The sequence below is a fragment of the Hyperoodon ampullatus genome (assembly GCF_949752795.1).
Source record: "Hyperoodon ampullatus genome assembly, chromosome: 15".
Taxonomy (NCBI): domain Eukaryota; kingdom Metazoa; phylum Chordata; class Mammalia; order Artiodactyla; family Ziphiidae; genus Hyperoodon; species Hyperoodon ampullatus.
In genome coordinates this window covers 48,856,405-48,871,733 of record NC_136928.1, presented here as the reverse complement: position 1 = coordinate 48,871,733, position 15,329 = coordinate 48,856,405, and the positions used below count along the sequence as shown (strand labels likewise).

Below are 15,329 nucleotides of genomic sequence, written 5' to 3'. Positions count from 1 at the left end.
ATTTATCAGGTGCCTTGTATGAATGTTTCCTCTGTTCCACCACTGAACTCCCAGTCTCTGGTAGATTCTGCCTTCAGACTGTCTCTTGCTTCCAGCCCCTTTATTCCTTTTCCACTGCCACTCTCCTTGGTCATTCTTTTCTTCACCTCGACTGCTCTATAGTCCCCAAACTGGTTTCCCTGTACGCCATCCCGGGTCTCCTCTGCCCAGTCTAGATTAGTCTCCCTGATAACTCCCACCATGTCACTCTTACAGGCAGATTCTTCTGTGCCACCCCTTGGCCAGTCTACTTATCTACAAATGTCTCAGCTTTGCATTCAAGGCCCCTGAAATAAAGGCTTGAACTTTATTTGACAGTCCTATCACCCACTCTTCCCCTCCTATAACCAATACACTAAACTTGCACTGTCCAAAAAAGGCAGCCACTAGCCACATATGGCCATTGAGCACTTGGAGTATGTCCAGTCCAAATTGAAATGCACTGTAAGTTTAAAATACATTCCAGATGTCAAAGACTTGGCAAGAAAAAATAATGTAAATGATCTCATTAACAATTATTATATTGATCACGTGTTGAGATGGGTGTGGCTAAACCACACTGACTATTTTTTTCAGCTCTCTCTTAGGCCCACAGTCCTACTCCCTCCCCTTTCTGCATGACTGAGCTTTAGCCTACTCATGGGGAATGCACCCAAACCAGATGAGTTCCCTATCAACTTTTACCCTTGTCTTCATCTGAAATGAAAACTGGAAGAATGCCTTTTGCTGATGCAGATGGTTAATGGTCATGAGACCCCCAGAGGAAGGAAAAACTCCTGGTTTCCATCCAGTGTGGGTGTGCTTCTCTCTAGCAGTCAGGTTTTATTTTTAGCTCTGGCCCCTTTAAAGCCCCCTATCCCCTTTTCCATACCCTGTGGTATGGAGTACAACTTCGAATGTGGAATGTCGCGTCACCCTGATCCCACCTGTATGTAAGTTACCCTCAATAAGCTTCATAATTGCACTTCATGGAGTTGCCTGCTTTGTTTTTCGGTCTCAAGTTTGGAGGATGTTATTCAGTATTTCTGTCTTCCAACAAAATGATAATAGTTTGTACATTTGGATTACATAAAATATTTTATTAAACTTAATTCACCTTTTAAAACCTTTTAAAATGTGGCTATTAAAAATTAAAATTAAACTTGTGACTAACATTATATTTCTCCTGGACAGTGCCTCCCTAGACAAATCACTGTATCTCCTGAATTTACCTCACATTTTCCTGCCTTCATTCACACTGTTTCTACCATCTGGCACATCCACCCTTCTCTGCCGGTCAGATTCTATTCTACCCTTGGTTAAAGGTCTGTCTCAGGTGCTATATACTTTATGGAATGTGTCTTCATCACCGATTGCATGTGCTTTCTCTCTGGAAGCAGCATAGTGGGCTAGTGAAGAGTAGAGACTCTGGAGCCAGGTTACCTGGGTTCATTTCACATGTGTGAAGTGATGATGATACTAACTACTGCAGAAATTATTTAGATTAAATAAGAAAATGTTTATGTAATATTCATAGAGCATCTAGTACAAGGTTAGAGCTCAATAAGTACTTTAAATTCACAGCTGCTTACTATGAAGGAGTCAAGCTACCCCAGCTATGCCTGACGACAGCTCTGCTTCCTTGCTGGGGATGGGGTGGATTCAGCACTTTGGACTCTTCTATTTGTCACACCCTTACGTCTACAAAATGCCTGTGGCTTGTCTCAAGCTCTTTATTGTCTACTGATTATACACAGGACAACTGAGAGAGAGGGTAGACATTCCCCCTTGGTACCTTTCTGTTGGGCTTAAGTATCTCTTATAGACCTTGTCTGATAGCCTTTTAAAGAAATGATAAGGAAGCGATAAAGAACAACCTTCCATTAAATATTTCAACTCCAGGGAGCCACCCTGCAGAATTCTCATTTGCTCATTGATTTTAAAAAGTTCAGGCAGGGCTTCCCTGGTGGCGCAGTGGTTGAGAGTCCGCCTGCCGATGCAGGGGACACGGGTTCGTGCCCCGGTCTGGGAAGATCCCACATGCCGTGGAGCGGCTGGGCCCGTGAGCCATGGCCGCTGAGCCTGCGCGTCCGGATCCTGTGCTCCGCAACGGGAGAGGCCACAACAGTGAGAGGCCCGCGTACCACAAAAAAAAAAAAAAAAAAAAAAAAAGTTCAGTCAGTTGGAGCTCTCCCATTGGAAAGTGCAATTTGCATGACTCTTCTCCAAGAAGCTTGGGGAGTTTACGAATTATTGATATAATGTAAACCAAGATTTTTCAAGAAGATTCCCTGGATGATGGATTTTCCAAGTCATTTGTGCAACAACTAAATTAAAAATATAAAGCCTCAGAGGAGAATGGTAAACACATCTTAGCACTTACTCAAAACCCATTTAAAGTTTTCTAAAGAAACAAAGCAAACTAACCCAATCTTTACCCCCAAACTAGAATTCTTCTAGCAATAATATAACATGACAAAAATAACTCTGGTAAATAAAACTACGTGTTGAATTCTCCCCAGGGAAGGTCTGCATTTTGTGTAATGATTTCTCAAAAATATTTTTTAGAAGCAGAGAATATTATGTTGTCAGGGCAGTGATATTGCAGATATGCTCCAGGAAACTCTTTCATTACAAGCTTCTGTTTGCAGACACATTTTTTGGTGAGCCTGTAAAAGCTGGTTGCAACTGATATACTGCATACTTCTTTTTTTTTTTTTTTTTTTTTTTTTTTCCGGTACGTGGGCCTCTCACTGTTGTGGCCTCTCCCGTTGCGGAGCACAGGCTCCGGACGCACGGGCCCAGACGCTCCGCGGCATGCGGGATCTTCCCGGACCGGGGCACGAACCCGTGTTCCCTGCATAGGCAGGCGGACTCTCAACCACTGTGCCACCAGGGAAGCCCTACTACATACTTTTAATTAATTTGATGGAATGGGTCTGAATTGCCTGAAATTACTGGCATGTGTACCTTCACTTTTCACTAACTCCTCAGCTCTGGTAGACACTGATTTGTGTGGGTGCCTGGTTCAAAAATGCCCCTTCTCTGGAAGCATCTCACTGCTGGTTGCAATAGGGTGGAAGCATCTCATTGACTGTGCTTCTGTCTCAGGAGTAGGGTGTGGAGCCATCAGATTCTCTCTCTCAGGAATTTAAACTTGTCGTAGATAGGAGGAATCTTTGGAGCTGATTCATTGGAAAGGTGGAATCTACAGAAAAGTTCCCTGACCTCTTGCTGCTAAAACGCCATATTCTCTCTGGATCTTGCTCACACCCTTCTACCTCTTTATTCTTCTGTTAAGTTAATCTCTTATGATTAAATTTGTCAGAGATGATTTCTGGTGCTTGCAAATGAGAAAAGCCTTAATCAGAGACCCACCCAAGGTTTCCAGGGGGAAGTCATCCACTCTTCCATTGATGATCCTTAACACAGACAGGGCACGTGCCTGGTGGTCAGTGAGAGAGCAGAAGGCTTTGAATAGTGCTTCCCTGGTGGCCTCTCTAAGCTGGTGTCAAAGGCCAGGATGGAGCTTATGGGATAACCGTGTTAGCCCAGTTGCCCCTGTAGAGAGTGAGGCTTAAAGAACTACAGCTCAAATAATACCTCCACCAAGGTATCTTTGTTACTCTGGCTAGAAGGGATAGCTCCCTCCTCTAAACTCTCACCAGCCTTTGTTTATAGCCATCATCTGGCTTTTATCACCTTCTGCATTTTCCTGCAGTCATCTGAGAACTAGTCCTCTCTCTCCTATGGCTGGAAGACTGTAAACTCTTGGAGGGCACGGGTGGTGTCTATGAATCCTGCACATTGTCCTGTACATTTCAGTATGTATTTCCTGAGTGGTCAACAAGTCTGACCTGAAGGTTTTCTATGTGTCCAGCCGGAGGTTTAGGGATGGGGAATGGGGAAAGGACCCAGAATAGGCTTGGATGCTCTAGCTGGACAGATAGGACTGACCCAATTGAATGATAGAAAACAGGGTATAATCAGGTATTAGGTGGCATGTTTGAGAGGCAGCTCAGCCTGGGCTGAAAAAACTAGCATATCAGACTCCAGGCAGTAATGAGCTCTGCTATTTCGGGATTCTAACTTATTCACCTTCCAGGTTGAGAAGACCTAGTGGGTCATTTTCTCTAATTAACACCCCACAGGAACAAAACTATTCCATCAGGCTTCCCCCTTGGATGATAGATAGTTACTGTTCAACCTCATATATGGGCTGCGGGTTTTTCAGGTCTTCTCTGCATCATCAGATTGTTACAATAATACTTTGTAGTTATGGGAAACCTTTATTTCCGAGTATTTTTGGCCCTGCTGTCTTGTTTGTCTTCACCACAGTCAGCCCCACTCAGGGGCAAGAATCATCACGCCCCTTTTGCAGACAGCACAGAGGTTTTAACACTGTCCTGAGCCCACAGTGCAAATTAGGGAAAGAGGGACCTGGTGCTAGAACTCGCGTCTGCTGGTCTTTGTCCTGTTGATCAATTCAGATAATCTGGGGACTGTGTTGGACCCTGCCCTGTCGTACCAGGGCATCTCCACCCCTGTGGGCTCAGAAATGCTGTCTGCTGATGCTTGTGAGGTAGAATTATGAACCTAGGAGTCACCTCATTTTATCAGCATCAAGGACAAATTTAACAGCAGCAAAGGATAAAGCCTTCATTCTGAAAGTTGAGTTTTACTTGTAAATTGGACTTTTCTGAATTTGGCTCAGGTGGCATTAAAGAGCTGTGGTTCAGGGCCACACAGAGAGCAGCTGTGAGTGGTTTGCTGGCTGGGACAGGGTGGCATCTCCCTGGGAGGCAGAAGCTGAGAGTAAATGAGGACCATGTGGAGAAGCTGCTAGAAGCTGCCCACTGAGTTAGGAAGCCCACCTGACTGGTGGGTGGGATTATTTTAATTGCCTTCTTAAAAAAAGAGCTGGTGCAAAATTTGCTAAAATCTGCATTAAATGTGATTTTTCACACACCAAGGGGAGCTGCCAGAACAGAACACATATGCTCCCGTGGAGCCAGCCCTCTTGGGTCTGGGAGTGAGCAGCAGGGCCTCTCTCCACCACCATGACTCAACTGGCTTTAAAATTCCATGTGTAAGATCAAAATTACACAAGGCCAAGACACCGCCTGGTGCAGCCAACCTGGGAGATTGTATTTTGGAAAGAAAACTTTTCTGCCTCATTTCAAGATATGAAAAGAAGCCAAATTGAGGAGCTTGGGAAGAAGATAGAGGTGGGTAAAGGAGCAGAACCGGAGCCCTGAATTAATCTTGACATACTGCCTTTTTTTTTTTTTTTTTTTTTTTGCTGTATTGGGTCTTCACTGCTGCGCGTGGACTTTCTCTAGTTGCGGCGAGCAGGGGCTACTCTTCATTGCGGTGTACGTGTTTCTCATTGTGGTGGCCTCTCTTGTTGCGGAGCACAGGCTGTAGACATGCAGGCTTCAGCAGTTGTGGCGCATGGGCCCAGAAGTTGTGGCTCGTGGCCTCTAGAGCACAGGCTCAGTAGTTGTGGTGCATGGGCTTAGCTGCTCTGTGGCATGTGGGATCTTCCCAGACCAGGGCTCGAACCCGTGTCCCCTGCACTGGCAGGTGGATTCTTAACCATTGCACCACCAGGGAAGTCCCTGACATACTGCTTTTGAAATAATAAAAAATAGAATAATGTAGAAAAAAATCCAAGGAATTATTGCTCTCCAAAGGGAGAGCTGGGTCCAATGACAAAGGGATCCGTGTGTGAAGATTTGTGGCTCTACACTTCCACTGAGATTTTGGGAACTCTGTTGCTTGCTTTTTAGTGTTCTGCTAGGGGTCATCATTCACTTTCCCCAAAAGGATGATTTTTAAACTAATAAAATCTGGCCCTTGCAAAGCTTCCCCCAGGGAGTCTGTTTATAGGCACAGCTAGGTTTAAGAATTGTCTTGAAGGTAATAGCTGGGAGAGCTGAGTCAGAACTGAGGTTCAAGATCAACCTCTACCTTGGGTCTTTGTTTTTTTTTGTTGTTTGTTTTTTGTTGTTGTTGGTTATTTTTTGGTTTGTTTTTGTGGGAGTAGGGTAGGAAGGTGGGACATGAGCTTTCAGAATTCCAAGGTTTTTTTTTTGTTTCTGTTTTGTCTGGTTCAGCTGCAGGGAAGCTGTAGGTAGGGCCAAGCTGTCCTACTTGTAAGAGTTTGGTAGGCTTCCCTCTATCCTGTGGACTCTTACCTGGTGTCCTGGACGGGAACCAATAGATCTCAATTCAGGCTGCCTTGGTGGATGTTTTGTTTTGTTTTAATGGACCCTGGGCTGAGGATTGATTTTTCTCTAATAAGTAAGTTAAAATAAATTAACAACAAACAGTAGAACAATCTGTGGAATTGTTGGGCTTTACTAATGTAGGTAAGCTTCTAGTCTTGCTTCTCTGGATGGCCCTTTCAAAGGAGAGATTGGGAGGTCTGCAAATCTGGGACCTGGATGCTGACTCCCTCTGCTACTCATAGCACCTCATCTCCTCCCCATTTTCTAGGATGGAGATTTTTAAGTGACATTTAGGTGTGGTACATGCTAACTAACATACATACTTCCTTTTTGCATTGGTTCATTGTTCCTATTCAGCTCTCTACTCAGTTTGATCATCATGTAGTTCAACAGACACTTTAATCATACTACCTGTGAAATTTTGGGAATCCTGAGTTGAATAAGACCTCTTCAAGTGCTTCTCACTTTGGCACAATGATTAAAAACCATGGTGGGGTGAGGTGGGGACTCCCCCACCCCTTGCCCCAACACACACGCACGCCAGGGGCATTTGGCAAATGTCTAAAGACATTTTTGGTTGTCATCATTTGGGAGGGCAGTGCTACTGGCATATAGCGGGTGGAGGCCAGGGATGCTGCTCAACATCCTACAGTATATGAAACAGCCCCCAACAGCAAATGATTATCTGGCCCCAAATGACAATTGTGTTGAGGCTGAGAAACCCTGCTGTTGCAGAGGAGGTACACATGGAGTAAATAGTTATGTTATGTGGGGTGTATGCAAAAGTAGATGTAAGTACAAGGTATCAAAGCAAGTATGTGTGTGTGAGAGAGAGGGGACATTGGGGAAAGCTTGTTGGAAGTGACTCCAAATCATGATTTTTACTTAATGCCTTTGTAATCAACTGTCCAAGAATGACTTTGAAAGTTTATTAGTTAAGATTAGTTTATTAGTTAAGATTAGTTTATTAGCTCCTACATATTAGGAATTTTTTTTCTTTTTGTACAACTCTCTGGGTAATTTAATCAAATATTTCTGATGACTTTATATCTTCCCTTACCAAAAAATTTCCCCAAAAAACCAGGAAGAGGTATAAAAAGGGAAGGATCCATTCAACCTTATTCTTTGCTTCTCAGTAGGGAAATGTCTAGCCTACTCTCACCTGTGTTTTTCTTCCACCTGGACTCTCCTTCCCTTCCCTCCTTCAAGGTTTAGCCTCATAACCCTTGGTTCATGACACCTTTGCTTGGAGATTTCAGTCCATAGTGACTGATCTATTCCCTGAATTCCTTAGAGCCTCATTGCCTCTCTCTTCCTACCTACACGTTTCTTGGGTGTGGGTGTGTTTCCACCTAGACTGTGGGCTCCTCAAGGACAGGGACCATGCCCTCCATTGGTACATCCTTCTACAGCATAGAACACCATTCTGGATCCTGATTTATACTCAAGGTAGGAGAAGGAGAAAGACATTCAGGAAAGATGTCAGAAAATTAACATCTTCCTGTGACACTGGACTGACGGATACAGCACATTTTATCCTTCCAAAGTCTCTGGATTGTGTCTTATAATAAAGTCTAAAAGTTTAATCTCTGTTTAGTAGGCACAGCATGCAAAAAATAAATTGCTATTATTATTATTAGCATTTTCTTACTAACAGATTTTTCAGAAGCTGTTTCCATATCAAGCAGATCAACCTTTCTGTTGTCATAGAGACAAAGATCTTTATATAACCATGGGCAAGGTGAGATTCTTTTTTCTCTCTCCCTCCTTCGACTTGTCTGGAACTAATAACAAAAGGAAAAGGACATTTTTAAAATTAATTCTTTTCTTTTACTTTTTTTTTCTCCAATTAAAATGAGTGAATACATGGGAGGCTTTTTTTTTCTTTTTTTGTATCACATTTTAGATTTTAAACACCTAAGTTTTTAATAAAATATTATTGGGCTGGAAAGATCTGAACAATTGAACAATGCCATTTTCAAAATTTGCAAGCAGTGGCTTATCAATGATAAGCAATTATGATCCATTTTCCTTTTTTCTTTTTTTTTAACCAAATAGTGGACTTTAGATGGAAATCTTATAAGGCAGGACTACCAAGGCCTGAAATGATTAAAACATGAACTAGCATCTACTGAGGGGCCAGTGATGAATTTTAAGGTGCTCTGTGGTACTCACCTCCTCCAACCCCCAGAATTGAGAAAGCTACCCTTCTCTCTGCAGAATCAGACCCTGTGGATAACAGTGCAAGACCACATCCCTCTTACCCCTTATCTCATAATTTCAGCTCTCTTCTTTTTATGAACTCCCAATAACTTGTTATTCATGGCATTTTCTATCTTGTAATGACTGTTTACCACTTCATTCATTCATCGTCAGGAAAGGAGGATTTAAGCAGAACCCATTCACTTTTTCTTTCCTTTGCCTCAGTGTTAAGTTAGACCTTCATCCATCTGTCTTCCTCTGCCAGAGCTCAGAAGTATCCCTCTCTTTTAGGATTAACCCTTCCCCTCTGATCTGACACTGATGCCTTCCTCCCACTCCCGTGGGCATCTTATACCATCATCCCTGTGTCTTCAGTCTGTCCTTCTCCATGGATTCCTTCCTCTAGTCCTTTTTGAAGACAAAACAAAACAAACAAAACAAAACGTTTTTTCTTAATCTTGTTTATTTTTCCATATCTCAGACTTTGAAGTTTTAATCTGATCACAGCTGCCTTTTGCAATAAATAGGTACTATCTGTGTGTGTGTGTGTGTGTGTGTGTGTGTGTGTGTCAGGGGTGTTGGAGGGGATGGAGAAGAGAAGTGTATGGCACAAAGAAGTTTAAAACATGCTTCCTGCTTTCCAGAAGATTATATCCTCCATGGAGGAATACCTTGATTCTCAAACTGTAACATGCATCAGAATCACCTGGGGAGCTTGTTAAAATACAGATTGCTGGACTACACCTTCAGAGTTTCTGATGCGGAAACTGGGGCCTGAGAGTATGCATTTCTGACATTTCCCAGGTGGTACTTATGCTGCTGGTATGAGGAACATGGCCTTAAAGAAACTACCCTCCTATTCATTCTATGCATCCTCTTGTCATATGGACGTTGAAGTCACCTTATCATGCTGAAAAACGTATCCCCTTTTGGCTTTTATAGGCTCCACCTCCATAGGGTTCTCCCTTGAAGGATGAGGTCATCTCTCAATTATCTGATCCTTGGGAAGCCTGACTTTGTGCGGGTCAGAGTGCGTGCTGACCTAAGGGGTTTAAATGTCTAGGAGGAGATGCTGCTGGTGTGCATGCCAAGAAAATGCATGTGAAGGGAGGGAGTCAAGGATTCTCTAGAATCCCACAGGAGTGTTCAGAGCCTGGACAACTGGCTCCTTTTAGGGAGCGGGACTAGCCAGCCTCAGCATGCCAGCAGTACTTATATTGTACCTGTTTCCCACTTCCATCCCCAAACCTAGTCAACCCTATAAAATCTTTCTGAGGTGTTCGAGGCTTCTTTAAACTGTGCTGTGGGGCAGTGAGAGAATTTGTTTAGTTTTAGTCTTTTCACTTCAGCCTACTCCAGGGAAGAGGTACTACTCTCCTGAGGCCAGTGTGGGTGTGGCAGCAGGAATTGTTGAGAGACCTCAGTGAAAAGCTGAACCTGAAAGGAGCTGGGACTTGCCTCACCCATGCCTGCCTCACCCATGCCTGTCTCCTGGTAGAAACCAGGAGGTTTTCTAACTCAGTGCCAATTTGGAGAAGCTGAGAATTTTTTTTTCTTTTTTTCTTTTTTTTAAGGAAGGGGTAATTTTCTTACAAAAACTAGCAAATATAGAAAGATAGCAGGTGAAGTCCTGTCTTTGCGACTCAATAGCTGTGGGACCTTGGGCAGATTTTTCCAACTCTTTGGATCTCAGGTTCTTATAATCTGTATGATAAGTACCAGGTGAGTGAGAAAGGCACAGTGTTAGTGGCACAATCATCCATAAGAGCAAGATGGGAGGCTTGTCAGGGAGGGACAAGGGCTGGGACTTGGAAGGCAGCTTCTATGGATTTACTTATTGATCGAAACAAATTCTATTAGCATGGTCCTCACCTTCAGGGAATTGAGCTGACAAGATAATTAATGCAAACCAATTAATATAAGCCCCTCAACCTTTAAACTGTATCTCTCAGCCACAGATATTCCCCAAAGACCACTAACTCTCCCAGAGGAGAATCTCAGCCCTTCAGGAGGGTGGAGGAATTCCCTCCATGAAGCAAGCTCCTGACAGACTGCTGGGAGCCCAAGGACATGGGGCGGGGGGATGTCTTTCCTCCCCCAGCATGGAATTCCATCACCTCTAACTGTTAGAACATAACCAACACCTCTACCAGCCTGGTGCCTTTTGGATACTTTTATAGTCTTCTTTTTTTTCTTTCCTTTTCTCTTTTAACAACTTTATCAAGATGTAATTTATATACCATAAAATTCACCCATTTTAATTGTACATTGCGATGGTTTTTAGTATGTTCATGGAGTTGTGCAACCATTACCACCATCTAATTTTAGACAATTTTCATCACCACAAAAAGCAACAGCCATTAGCAGTCACTGGGCCTTCACTCCAACCTGATGGCTACTAATCTCCTTTCTGTCTATCTGGACATTTCATATAAATAGAACCATATAATATGTGGTACCTTTATTTCATATAAATAGAACCATATAATATGTGGTAACTTTTTCCAAAAAAGTGTCTGGTGACACTCTGATATGCTAGTATCGAAGGCCTCCCTCTCCTCTTCACCCCATCACTACAGCAGCCAGCTTCCTCCACCTGCCTGCCAATGTATACAGCTCCCTAAGGGGTGGTGGTGTGCCAGAGCTGGAACTCAAGGCCTCACATCGATTCGGCAACCAGATTGAAGTGCAAGTACATCTGATCAGACAAGCAGGCTGAAATGCAAGTACATCTGGGGCTGGGGTGGAGCGATGACTTGTATGCTCACTAAGGTGTAGGTGAGCACTGGTTGGGGGGCGCACCGGCCAGCAGTCCCCATTGAGTGACCAGGTCACGCCTGGACACTGGGCCCGAGCACCCCATTCCTAGAGGAACATAGGGTACCAGAGCGCACAGTAACCTTCACCATCCTGGCTGGCCCAAGGCTCAAAGGACACGCAAGACTTCTCCGGGCAGAGATAGCTGCTGACTGAGGAGCATGACACCCCGTCCGCTTCCAGCAGCTGCAGGGAGCGAGGCCATCCCGTGTGGCTTCTGGGCAGTTCCACGACCCTGGCCGTGGCCCCAACCAGGGTGAAAGAGCGGGCCTGGGGCCATCTGGGGCTGGAGGGTGCGCGGGACCCCGACCCCAGGTGTGGCGGGGCGTGGCAAAGACGCCAAGCTTGGGCTTATCACCCTGAGAGGTGGTGCATGCAGTTCGGCAGGGCGAAGCGTCTTTCTCCTAGCATCCAGGGGACCAAAGAGCAGGGAGGCAAGGCGGCCGGAGCGAGCGAGGGTGCCGGGGCAGGGGCGCCGCGTACTCACAGTCGGCTGAGGCCGGCCCGCGGGCCGGGGCAGCGCAGGGCGCCGTCGGGCGGGCAGCTGCAGGGCTCGGGGCAGGGCTCCCCGCGCAGCGCCCGGGGCAGCGGCGGCGGCGGCGGCAGCAGCAGGAGCAGCAGCAGCGGCCGCAGCGCGGGGGACCGCCGCCCCATGGCCGGGAGCCTGAGCGCGGGCTCCTGCGGCTGGGCCTGTGCCCCGGACAGCCAGGGAGCGCGGCCCGCGCCCCTGTCCCCGCCCACTGGCCTGCCCCCCGGCTCCTCCCGCGCCGGCCCGCCCCTGCCCCCCATCCCCCGCCCCCCCCATCCCCGACGGCGCCCCCGCTGCTGAGTCTCCGCTCTGCCTCGACCCAGGACAGTGGCCTGAGGGACCCCATCACCTCCTCTCTGCTGCGTTCCCCAGCCTGGCCTCTGCATCTCCAAATGGCCCTAGTTACAGGAGGTAGCGTGTGGAAGTGGTGAATGCTTTGGATACGGGAAGAGGTGGGGAGTTCTGAATTCTCGTCCTGGCTCTGCTGTAACTATGAGTGTGAAGTTGAGCGAGTTGTGTTCCTTTCCCGAATCTCTCTTATTTCATCTGTGAGAGGGACGGACTGATGATACTCGATACCAGCCCTGGCCGCTTCAGAAGGGGTGAAAGTGCCCAGCTCAGACGCTCCTCCTCCTCTCTTTCATTCTCAGCCCCCAAATCCTTTCCCATTCTCTCCCAGCAACTCCTTCAGGCTATGGGTAATCTCTGTCTTCCCAACATCCCCGGTAATTTTTCTCTTGGTAGTAACCACTTTCCTCCTAACAGTAGTGATTTGAACGTGTTCTCTACCTTCAGTATAGACTGTGAGGTCCTAGAAAGCAAAGTCCAGTTCAGATTTATTTTTATATTTCTGGCTTCTACACGGTAAGTCCTCAGTAAAGATGTGTTGAATGAATGAAACTGCTATAATAATGTACAGCGGCCGCTGCAATGGGAGGCCCAGGATAGGCTAGACCCTATGACAGGTTCTCTCCCTCACATCATGTCTAAGTTTCACCATAAACTAGAAGGGTGTTTGCAACGAGAAAAATGATGTCCTGAGAGGTTACGTGACTTCTGCGAAATCACAGAGCTCTTAAGTCACTAGTGGAAACCTGTTTGAACTCATGTCTCTCACTCACTTTGTCTTACCTATGAAAAAAATTAATGTATGATTTGCATACCAGGGACTTGAAAAGGAGACAAATTTTATGGTTAACCATGGGGATGCAAAATTTCACCTATTTAATTTCATCATTAAAACACTTTTCCTTTCCTCCTTCCAAGGACTCTGTTTGGATTCTGGAAAGAGGTGGACTTTGAGAGCTGGGAAGGTGTCTAAGACTACAGACAGGAAATAAAAGAACAGAGTTCCTTCTTTCTGTTTTGAAGCTAACTCTCAAGGTCAGACCAGCTAAGTTACCAGTCTGTAGTGTCTTGTGAGTCTCTTGCCCGAGGAAGGTAGATTTTTTTTTCTTTTCTTTTTTTTCGACACGCGGGCCTCTCATTGTTGTGGCCTCTCCCGTTGCGGAGCACAGGCTCCAGACACGCGGGCTCAGCGGCCATGGCTCATGGGCCCAGCCGCTCCGCGGCATGTGGGATCTTCCCAGACCAGGGCACGAACCTGTGTCCCCTGCATCGGCAGGTGGACTCTCAACTACTGCGCCACCAGGGAAGCCCAGATTTTTTTTTTTTTAGTTAAAAAAAAAGAATCATTTGGCTTTGGCCACATTGTGCTAGATGGCATTAAACAAAAAACAAAGCTTTTGTCTATAATATTGTCTTTCTTCTCTGGATCCCTCTCTTCTACTGTTTACCTGATCTCCTCACCCTTTCATACCACTGTATATGCTATTCACTCACCTGGAATGATTTTCTCTTCCTTTCCCATATTCCATTAGGTAAACTCCTGTTTGTCCTTCAAAACTCAGCCCAAAGTCATTTCCACTGTAATGCCTTCCTGGACCCAACCTAGCTGAGTAATTGTGCCCATAACACTTGATTTTATGGCCTGTAATATAAAACTCTGTAATTATTGCTTTAGTTTTGCTTCCCCGTGACTATTCATCTTAGTATTGCTAGGACATGTTTCTAGCTCCTAATAGGTGCTCAGTATATAACTGTTGAATAACAAGATGAATAAATGAAACTCAAGCACAGATCTATATATAGATGCTTGGTAAATCATCTGAGATGAGCTTAACAGACTTGCTTGATTAATTCTCAACCACTATGGATCTATCTGGATAAGTATCAAGTAATTACTCATGACTACTTTGAGGTCACATTTTCTTTCCCCTTTTAATTTGTCAGATTTTGGTAAGGGAGTTGGGATAGCACTGGCTTTTCAAACATTTCCACCATGTAGCATGAAGTGCAGGAGGGAAGGAATGAATAACTCAAGGTGGCCAAGTGGCATTTATTCCAAGTCTTATGTTTTATGTGGCTTTTTCTTTTTACTTCATAGCATTTCTGTTATATAAAATGAACCATTGTTCTCACTCATCCCTGAAAAACCATTTGATTCTGTGCTTGGATATCCTTGGGGGCTACTTACACTCCAGTAGGAGAAGTTTTGGGCAGTCAGGATATCTTGACCATCATGAATAGTGTGACTTGGTCTTCAGTTTCCTCATCTGTAGGAGGAGGGGTTGGAGTCCACAATCCCTAAGGCTCTTCTAGCTCTAAAATGCAAGGACTTTGTGGCCAGCACTTATTGTATTGGAAGTAGAAGGAGTTGGATTGTGTACATTGATTTCTTATTGCATGTCTTGGATTGGAAATCAAATCCTGTTTATGAAGAGGTGAAGTTGTTTATTTGGAAGAAATCTCACAACTGTAATGAGTTTTCATAAAAATTTTCTATCTATGATTAATTTCAGTTGGATCTTAATCATCACGTCAGTTCTTGCAATGTACCTATTATAACAAAATCACATGGAATTGTTTGCTATAATCACAAAAGTTTGTTACAATGGAATTTACCTATCCTACTCATTAATATGTGACCTATTTAGAGTGAATATTTTTAAATCTGAAGGACTTCTGAGTCATATAAATATGCTCATAGTTGCTTTTGTCACAGAACTGCAAAAGAGCATGACCCACAAGGATTGCTAATTATATTTTGCTGACAAACTATAAAGTTCACGGAATTCATAAGAAGTTTAGTCTACCTTAGAGATATAAAAATATCTGACACCACAACTCAGAAATCCTAGTAAAGCTCTCCAGAATTCTAGAACAGAGCTTCTCATATTGTAGGGTACAGAAGTATCATTTGGGAAGCTTTAAAAACAAAGATTCCTGGGACACTCTCTCTAAAGAGATTCTGAATTAATTGGTATGGAGTGGGGTCCAGGAGTCTGCATTTTAACAAGCACCCCATGGAATTTTGATGCATGGGGTTGCCAGAGCACAATTGGCAAAACACTAAAATGGAAATTCTAGAATTAATTTTGCCTTGGGAAGACAAAGTTCAAGAATCTTTACGAAGGACTCTGAGTGAAGCCTAAGAATTGTGATGCACTGTCAAAGAAACCTGGTGTATA

At 44.6% G+C, this 15,329-nt stretch overlaps 1 protein-coding gene across 1 annotated transcript in view; it reads right to left on the bottom strand.

Moving 5' to 3' along the window:
* Positions 1-11,924, bottom strand: part of LHCGR (luteinizing hormone/choriogonadotropin receptor) — a gene marked incomplete at both ends in the record, with an annotated part of 64,452 nt that extends 52,528 nt beyond the window's left edge. The window contains one exon of the mRNA XM_079721121.1: positions 11,758-11,924. Coding sequence (XP_079577247.1) covers positions 11,758-11,924 — 167 coding nt within the window. The remainder of the gene's footprint in view (positions 1-11,757) is intronic.
* Positions 11,925-15,329: the final 3,405 nt, after the last annotated feature.